The sequence below is a fragment of the Sinocyclocheilus grahami genome, unplaced genomic scaffold (assembly GCF_001515645.1).
Source record: "Sinocyclocheilus grahami isolate Dianchi unplaced genomic scaffold, SAMN03320097.WGS_v1.1 scaffold1370.1, whole genome shotgun sequence".
NCBI classification, from domain to species: Eukaryota; Metazoa; Chordata; class Actinopteri; order Cypriniformes; family Cyprinidae; genus Sinocyclocheilus; species Sinocyclocheilus grahami.
The window spans coordinates 28082-37131 of record NW_015506549.1 but is presented as its reverse complement, the minus strand read 5'-3'; the positions used below and the strand labels follow the sequence as shown (position 1 = coordinate 37131).

General features: G+C 35.3%; 1 protein-coding gene across 1 annotated transcript in view; it reads left to right on the top strand.

Moving 5' to 3' along the window:
- Positions 1-4750: 4750 nt before the first annotated feature.
- Positions 4751-9050, top strand: part of LOC107569679 (lisH domain-containing protein ARMC9-like) — a 7823-nt gene continuing 3523 nt past the window's right edge. The window contains exons 1-5 of the mRNA XM_016255815.1: positions 4751-4815; positions 6170-6293; positions 6814-6953; positions 7128-7204; positions 8374-8448. Of these exons, the coding sequence (XP_016111301.1) occupies positions 6833-6953; positions 7128-7204; positions 8374-8448 (273 nt within the window). The 5' untranslated portion in view covers positions 4751-4815; positions 6170-6293; positions 6814-6832. The remainder of the gene's footprint in view (positions 4816-6169; positions 6294-6813; positions 6954-7127; positions 7205-8373; positions 8449-9050) is intronic.

Below are 9050 nucleotides of genomic sequence, written 5' to 3'. Positions count from 1 at the left end.
CTTCTGCCATTTCCAAGAGGGTTATAATCACCTCTAATCTTCCATAAGCACCTAAACGGTTGTTCATATGTGTAAGTGCTTCCGAAACCTCCTTCGGGAAGGATGGGGCGTCTGCAACGTTCCTGTTCCAAGTGGAACGGGTACATTTTCCCAGTGTTATCCAATCTCACTGAGTGGGTAGTGTTACGACAACAGTGACTAATCTTCTTGTTGCGAGCCCCGCCTATACCAAAAAGGGGCACAGGAGGCTCGCACAGGACACTGGAAGGGGCAGAATCCATGGCGCTTTGGTAGGGATCCCAATTCGTCGGTCACCGACGTGACGTTGAGAGCGACCGACTGAAAGGGCACGTCTCGGTTACGTATGTAACCCTCATTCCCTGAATGAGGGAACTGAGACGTCACGTCCCATCGCCATGGCTGCTGTACCACCACTGAGCGGCTGGGTCACCGGCTCGGCTCCTCGGCGAAAATCTGGTATGCGTTGCACCGGCTGCCTTTTTATGCTCACGCTGTGATCAGCGGCAGCTGGATGCCATTGGCTCGTTTAGTTTGCACTCGAAGTGGATTGGTCTCTCGGAGCGAGATCCCAATTCGTCGGTCACCGACGTGACGTCTCCGTTCCCTCCTTCAGGGAACGAGGGTTACATACGTAACCGAGACCTTTTTCCTTCTTCCTAGTTCTGACATGTAAATGTAGGTGGTTGTGTGTTTTGAATAAAATTATGTATTTGTTATAAAAAAAAATCTTACTCAAAAAAATTTTAATGCCAGTGTTTCACAGTTTTCAAAATAAATAAAAGAAAAACTGTTTCCAACACTGATAATAATCAGAAATGTTTCTTGACCAACAAATCAGCATATTAGAGTGATTTCTGAAGGATCATGTGACACTAAAGACTGGAGTAATGATGCTGAAAATTCAGCTCTGATCACAGCAATAAATTACATTTTAACAGATATTCACACAGAAAACAGTATTTTAAATAATATTTTACAATATTACTGTTTTTGAGGTTTGTATTTGTATTTTTTTTATCAAATGAATTGATCAAAAATACAGAAAAAAGTTTTATTGTAAAATATCAGCCTTGGTGAGCTGAAGAGAGGGCTTTCAAATTTAGGAATAAATATATTCCTAAATTTAGATATATTTATAATAATAATAAGAAAAAGTTATAACATAATTTTATTTATTTTTACTTTTATTAATAAAATGAGATTTTTTTTTTATTTAATAATGGTTTTATTTATAAAAAAAAAATACAATGAATCAACTCTTAGTTTTGACATGCATGTAAACCATGTAATCCTTATCTGGACCAGGATACACTCATTACGTTCAAACCCTTGTCATTGTGAAATCCTCATACGCAGACGAACTGCAAATAATCAGAGCAAACACTGAAGATTTGCCAAACTTGAGAATGTTCTGAGAATGTATGCATAACTCCGGCTATCTGGAACGTTTCCTCAAACCAGTTTGAAGTTAAACTAGCCTGACTCACACAGTCCTTCAAAGAAGGATGTTTATATTTGAAAAGAAAAGGAAATTTGGCCTCACACAACATACCCGCACAATAATATCACCATTCCTCACACTCCAAATAATGCGGAACCACCTGAGTTTGTGCTCACACGATCCGCCTTCTCGTGGGTTTCGGTGTAACCCTCCCCCAAGGAACGGCTTCTAATTGCGTCTTTGAGATGACAGAATTTGCCACGCTCTTTGGCACAGTTGGAAATTAGATCCCGCAAGTGCAGTGCTGTAATGAGCGTGGGGAATTCCTCTCACTAACCCCCTCCTCCAACCTCCCTGCTTTGCGACAAGGTTATTAATTTGTTTCAGGCCATTCATCGCATGTACATGTGCACGTAACCCCACCGTACTGCATGCGCTCGCAACCATTGTAGAACACATGCTAGTTAATTACTGCAACAACCTGAATACTCACATACTGTAGAATAACCATCTAAAAGTTCACTAACCCGCACAGACATTTTATTTTTGTTTGAAAGCCAATGTATCAACAGATTCATTACTTTTTTTTCCCCATTCAGGCATCCTCAATGCTGCGGGCATCAGTCGCACCTCAGTAAGTTTTTTTTAATTGTTATTATTATTGATAAAAAGATTAGAAAATCTCATCTCGCCAGTAGTAGCATTTATGTCTGATAAACATTTCATAACTTGACGTAATTCAGGGATTTTCACATTTGATTGATTGATTGATTGATTGACTGATTTTTTTAATACCAAGGACCCCTGAATATCTTATAAGGCCAGTTATTTACATTGTGTGTGTGTGGGGGGGGATCAGAAACCAGGGTGAAACTGTAATTTTTGTTGTAAATTTTGTAAACATATTTAATTAATATCACAAGTAGTGTGTTAACTTTGCATCTTGTACTTGTCAGATCATTCAAATGTAATTCTATAAATGCAATAAGCCAGATTATGGAAACATAATTTTTTATGTTATGATTATGGAAACATAACATTTCCCAGAGATGGAAAGATTCCCATCAGTAACCTGAAGAGCCAGATCTCATGTGCTGATTCATCATCCTTTTATTTCCTGCTCTCAGGAGGCCCAAAGATGTGCCGTTGTTGCCTTCCCTTGACTACGAGAAGCTGAAGAAAGATCTAGCGAATGGATCAGATCGACTGAAGGCTTTGCTGCTTCAAGCTTTGCGCTGGGTAACTCAGAATTACCGTCAGTAAACTAAAAACATCACTGATGTATCCCGTCTTTTCTGACAAAATATCACAATAAAAATAAAAAAAGGTCAAGATTCACTGGTAATATTGGTCAAACATGCTAAAAACTGCATGGTCAAAATTCAGAGTTTGTAGGAGGTATTTTGTTGTTTTATCTCCATCTTTGAGATATTTTCTTACATTTTAACAGATATTCACACAGAAAACAGTATTTTAAATAATATTTTACAATATTACTGTTTTTGAGGTTTGTATTTGTATTTTTTTTATCAAATGAATTGATCAAAAATACAGAAAAAAGTTTTATTGTAAAATATCAGCCTTGGTGAGCTGAAGAGAGGGCTTTCAAATTTAGGAATAAATATATTCCTAAATTTAGATATATTTATAATAATAATAAGAAAAAGTTATAACATAATTTTATTTATTTTTACTTTTATTAATAAAATGAGATTTTTTTTTTATTTAATAATGGTTTTATTTATAAAAAAAAAATACAATGAATCAACTCTTAGTTTTGACATGCATGTAAACCATGTAATCCTTATCTGGACCAGGATACACTCATTACGTTCAAACCCTTGTCATTGTGAAATCCTCATACGCAGACGAACTGCAAATAATCAGAGCAAACACTGAAGATTTGCCAAACTTGAGAATGTTCTGAGAATGTATGCATAACTCCGGCTATCTGGAACGTTTCCTCAAACCAGTTTGAAGTTAAACTAGCCTGACTCACACAGTCCTTCAAAGAAGGATGTTTATATTTGAAAAGAAAAGGAAATTTGGCCTCACACAACATACCCGCACAATAATATCACCATTCCTCACACTCCAAATAATGCGGAACCACCTTTACAAAACCCTTGTTGGGAAATTATATTTAAATGAATATGAACATTTCAATTTCAATTTTACAGTTTGAAAATACTATGTAAAATAGCTTTATATAAAAATATTATGGGTCAGATTTACTAACAGCTTGCGTCAGTGCAAACTGTCTTTTGGCGTTAAAATATTACTGCCAGGATTTACTAAAGACATGCAGTGAATTGCGCTGGTCATTATGGAAATTTTCTGGCTGTGTTCTTTAATGTGCGCGTTGTTAGTAAATCACATGCAGAATTTTCCCCTCCCATCTGCGCTTTTATGGAATTGCGCTCTAACGCTAATTTGCCCTGTTTAGTAAATCTGGCCCTATATATCAAGGCACTGATATGACCTTGCAGGACATGGTATTTAGCTATCTTGACACATTGTTTTCAACACTTAGATTGCCGTGTGCTGCATCTATACAATTATGTAAAACTTTCAATTTTGTTGTGCTTATCGACGCAAAAAAATCTCTGTTTCTTTTATGTGGAGACATCATGCTATCGACTGGGCTGAATAAATAAACATCGAGCTTCACATAAAAATATAAACATTTTAGCCTATTGTCCACATGGACTCAATGATTGGTCGATTTTTAAAAAAATATATTGTAGGATAGTATGCAAATGTATAAACTGTTTTGAAAATGGACCCTTGCATTTCTATCAAGATTTTGATACATTTTTGTTTTGTGGTTCACAATGAGTGCACTTACACCACAACAATTAAAACACTTAAAAATAATTTGTGCTGTCTATGACCTACTTAATTTAAAAATGTGTTTACCAACAGTCTGTCTCAAGTATTTAGGATGAAGCTGAATGTGGATGATCAGGTTTCAGCACATTATGTGACATTTTGACTCATAATTTCCAATCATTGTCAGCAAGTTCCTTAGAGCAATCGAGTCATATAATAGCATACATGCTTTTAGCTCACTTTTCAATCTTTGTTCAGGCTGAATGACAATATCTCATGTTACTAAAATCCAGAATAAACTTGGAAGGCAGACAAAGTAGTCCTTTTCACATTAAGGAACAACTAATTGGACCAAAAGCCATATGAAAAAGCAAGGAGAAAAAAAACAGCCAAGTCAGTTTTTGCCTAACCAGTTGTGTTTACTTTACAGAAAACTGTTCTTAATCTGATGAAATCCAAAATTGAGATTGTCAGACAGTATATGGCACGACTCATCAATGCTTTTGCCTCTTTGTGTGATGGTAAGTGAAAATGATTCATCACAAAATGTCTTCGCTTCAAGCAGAGAAGTTTTGTTTTGTTTGTTCCAATTTTTTTACTTTTTCTTCCTTAAACCAGTTTGCACACCAGAGAGTAAAAAACTTGGCAGGTCCTAAATCCAACTCATTGATCATAAACACACATCCCTCCAACGCTCTAGGTGGTGCTATAATGTGCAAAAAAAACGTTTTTTTATTATTTAAATTCTGATCCTGAATCAATTGTGAATGTGGATTTATATGTCCACCTCGAACATTTTGAGGGCATTTGCCATTTTATGAAAAACATTCTTTTTAAACTTAAAGGGTGGTAACATTAACCGTTGTTCTGTGAATTTTCGCAGGCTAAATCTATTTATTTCAATAGAAATTCTCGCAACTCCACACAAGTTCAAGTTGGTCATGCGGATTGGTTGCGTTGATTGCTACACTACATTCATTGCATTGATCTCTATATTCGCTACGCTATTCAGAGTAGCCAGAGAAGCTTTTTTGCTTGAAAAATTTTGCAGAAAATTTCGCTAATGTGTCCTTTTTGTGTGTAAGGGACTGTAAACAAACTTAGCAGGATGGTTCCAGATTCCACCGCTAATTATACACACACGCGCACACACACATCACTCCAGTGCTCTAGATGGTGCTATAGTACACAAAGTTGTTGCATAACTGCATGGGCTAAAATCTAAATTCTGACCCTGAATCAACCGAGCATGTGGATTTATATTTCCACCTATTATTTAAGTTTCACAAAAAATGCTAATGTGACCTTTATGTATGTCAGTGACTGTAAACAGGGACACACGTGTTTTTTGCATAACTTCTGAACTGGTTGGGCTAGAATCAAAATCCTGATCCTGAACCAGTTGAGCATGTGTGGATTTATATTTTTTCACCTTGATTTTGTTGGCCATTTGGCATTTTATAATAAAAACTACCTTTTCAAACTTTTTTTTTTGACCATGGCCCAAACTGATTAATTGATGTTGATTTTGAGCAAAATTGAATTAATTCCTAGTTGCCAAAATTTACGGAGCAGAAGTTTCGCTACGTTTTAATTTAATAAGTTGTGTAAATATCTCTGTCTTTAGTTCTGCACCTTGATTTTGTTGGCCATTTGGCATTTTATAATAAAAACTACCTTTTCAAACTTTTTTTTTGACCATGGCCCAAACTGATTAATTGATGTTGATTTTGAGCAAAATTGAATTAATTCCTAGTTGCCAAAATTTACGGAGCAGAAGTTTCGCTACGTTTTAATTTAATAAGTTGTGTAAATATCTCTGTCTTTAGTTCTGAAACATGTTTATTGTCGTCTCATGCACTGTTGCACACCCAGGACGCATGTACCTGTCTCAGATACCCTCTTTACTGAGGTTTGGGCTTGATTCTCTGAAGAATGAAGAGAAAGAGTCTGTAACTCAAGAAAACCTTCTTGCAGCTCTGCAGAAACTCAGCCTCAGGTATGCCATTTGTTAATAAATGTTAATAAAGACACAGACTGTAATAATGTGTTTTCAGTTTTTCCTGACTTTAGAAAAGTGTGTAAAACATGTTGAAATGTATCAGCTGCACCAAGAGAATTGTAAATATAATTAAAAAATGCACCAAAAACAAAGGTAAAAAAAAAAAAAAGTTAATCGGCGCCATATCTGCGGCATATATGCCGATGCAGACATATCGGCCTATAAAATTGACAAAACGATATATTGGTCAGACTCAAGAAATTATCCTTTTTTTCACTCAAAAACTGAGGTGCATAAGCTCTGATCACTGAGCCATAGGATCAATCAGTTCCAAAAATTTTTACAAAAATTGTACTTGAAAAAGAACAAAATGACAGAGATTGAATCCAAGATTTGATAATATAGCACAATGAGAAATGTAATCAGTTTTGAATGGGGAAAACCAAATTAGCTAAAGCATTTCCTGCACAACACATTTTAAACACCTCAAAAATGCCGGGTTTTCTGCTGTGTGCAGGTGAGCGCAGCAGTCTGCTATGATCAGAGACAGTCTGATTGGCTGGTTGGTCAAAGAGCTCCACGACTCAGACTGTCTGTCTGACTACATGCTTGAATATGCCATCTCCCTCCTCATGAACCTCTGTCTGCGCACTCAAGGTAACAGATGCACTGCCATAATGATCTAATAATCAATACCTGTCAAAGAAATAAAGCTACATTTAAACAATTGCATTGTTGTTCATCAGCCTTTTTTAAACTTAGTTTGCACTCTTTTATTTGATTTGCTAAAGTAAATAGAGAAGTGTACTATAAGCAGTGTTTACATTTCAGGAAAGACGAAATGCGCGGAGGAGGCCAAGCATGTCCTAAAAGTCCTGACGGAGCTCCTGGGACATGAGAACCATGAGGTAAATCAGTTATTGCTAAAGCGCTATATGCCCAAACAAGGCGTGTTATTTGAGCTTGTTCACCGCCTTCCTGATTAGTGAATACCTGAAGGCGTCAATTAGCTAAGGCCTTTTTACGTCAGACGATTCGCAAATAAGAACGCTTTCGTCAACTTTGGATTTTAAAAGTTTGTCTTGCAAGTGTACCTTGAAGATTTCACTCCCTTTTTGAAACATTTGAAATGGAGAATCAAGCCTACACTATTATATTCCCTAATGAATTTGCTCAGCAACTCAAAAATAATTTTTAAAAATGTAAAAATGATATCTTTAAAAAAAAAGTTAAGCTCAAATTCTTAACATGATCTGAAACTCTTATCACAATAAAAGGCCAGCATACTTATAATATCCTTAGTTGCAGAAGAGGGTCCAAAGACAACACACTCCCATCTTATTAGTATTAAGATGAAGAAAATTGCTTGCTAACCAGGCTTCAATCTTGATTAAGCACTGTACAAGTTCATCAAAGGATTGAGAGCCTTTTGGATCAATTGGAATATGTCAATATATCATCTGTTCATAGATGATGCATAAAATTATACTTATAAAAAATTTTAGCCTAATGGGCACATATACTACGAAAATAAAATAGGCCCAAGTATAGAACCCTGTGGCACACCACTATGTAATTTAGCTCATGTAGAGCACAAATTCCCAATGCAAAAAAAAAAACCTGTCTTTTAAATATGACTTAAACCAATCTAAGGCGATACCCTTAATACTAACAACATCTTTCAAACACTGAAATAAAATGCCATGCCAAAGCAGCTTTACAGTAATAAGCTAAAAAATAACAGTGTTAATGTTGCAAAATTCATTTGTTATAAAGCAAATGACAAAAATAAGTTCAAGATCAGTTTTAAAGCAGCTCTACAGAAGACAGTAGTGTCATTTAGATCAGTTTAGTTTAATGCTGATTTAATTTAGTTCAATAACAGTTGTAAAGTTAATCAAATATGAAACAAAGTGCCATAACTGCATACAAAGTGTACAAAGCTTTTATAACCATACGATTAGTTCAGAATGATTTTAAGATGTGTCCAAACTTTGGCTGGTAGTGGATGAAAGTGTCTGGAATGCTGAAATTTCAAATGTTCATTGCATGTTTGTGTTCATGTATGCACATATAGATTAGTTACTATGTGAACGGAGCATTATACAGCATCTTGTCCATGCCAGAGATACGAGAGGAAGCCAAACAGATGGTATGTGTTTAATCACGGTTCATTCACAGGTGCACAACATCAAGATTATTGCTTTGAGTCCAATGAGTAATACAAATCCAATTCATTGCGTTTGCGATAACAGCCAAACCTTTCAAAGTTAAACAGTGATTTATGATGCAACAAATGAGAAGGTTACGTTGCAGAAAAAAAAGTTTAATAGTTAGTTTAAAAATCCCAGAGGGAACACTAAACTATTCATAATCCTTAAGTCAAATCAGAAAAGTCACCGTCAAACAAAAACTACGCCCTTAATATATAAACCAAATATATATTTATATATAATACACTACTGTTCAGAAGTTTGGGATGTTTTTTTAAAAGAAATTAATATTTTTATTCAGCAAGGAAGCATTACATTTATGAAAATTAAGTAAAGATATTTATAATTTTACAAAAATGTTATATTTCCAATAAATGTTGTTTTTTGAACTTTCTTTTCATCAAAGAATCCTAAACTATATATCTATATCTGTATCGATAACTGCATCTCTCTCTCTCTCTCTCTCTCTCTCTCTATATATATATATATATATATAAATATATACACACACACACACACACACACACACATATACACATAT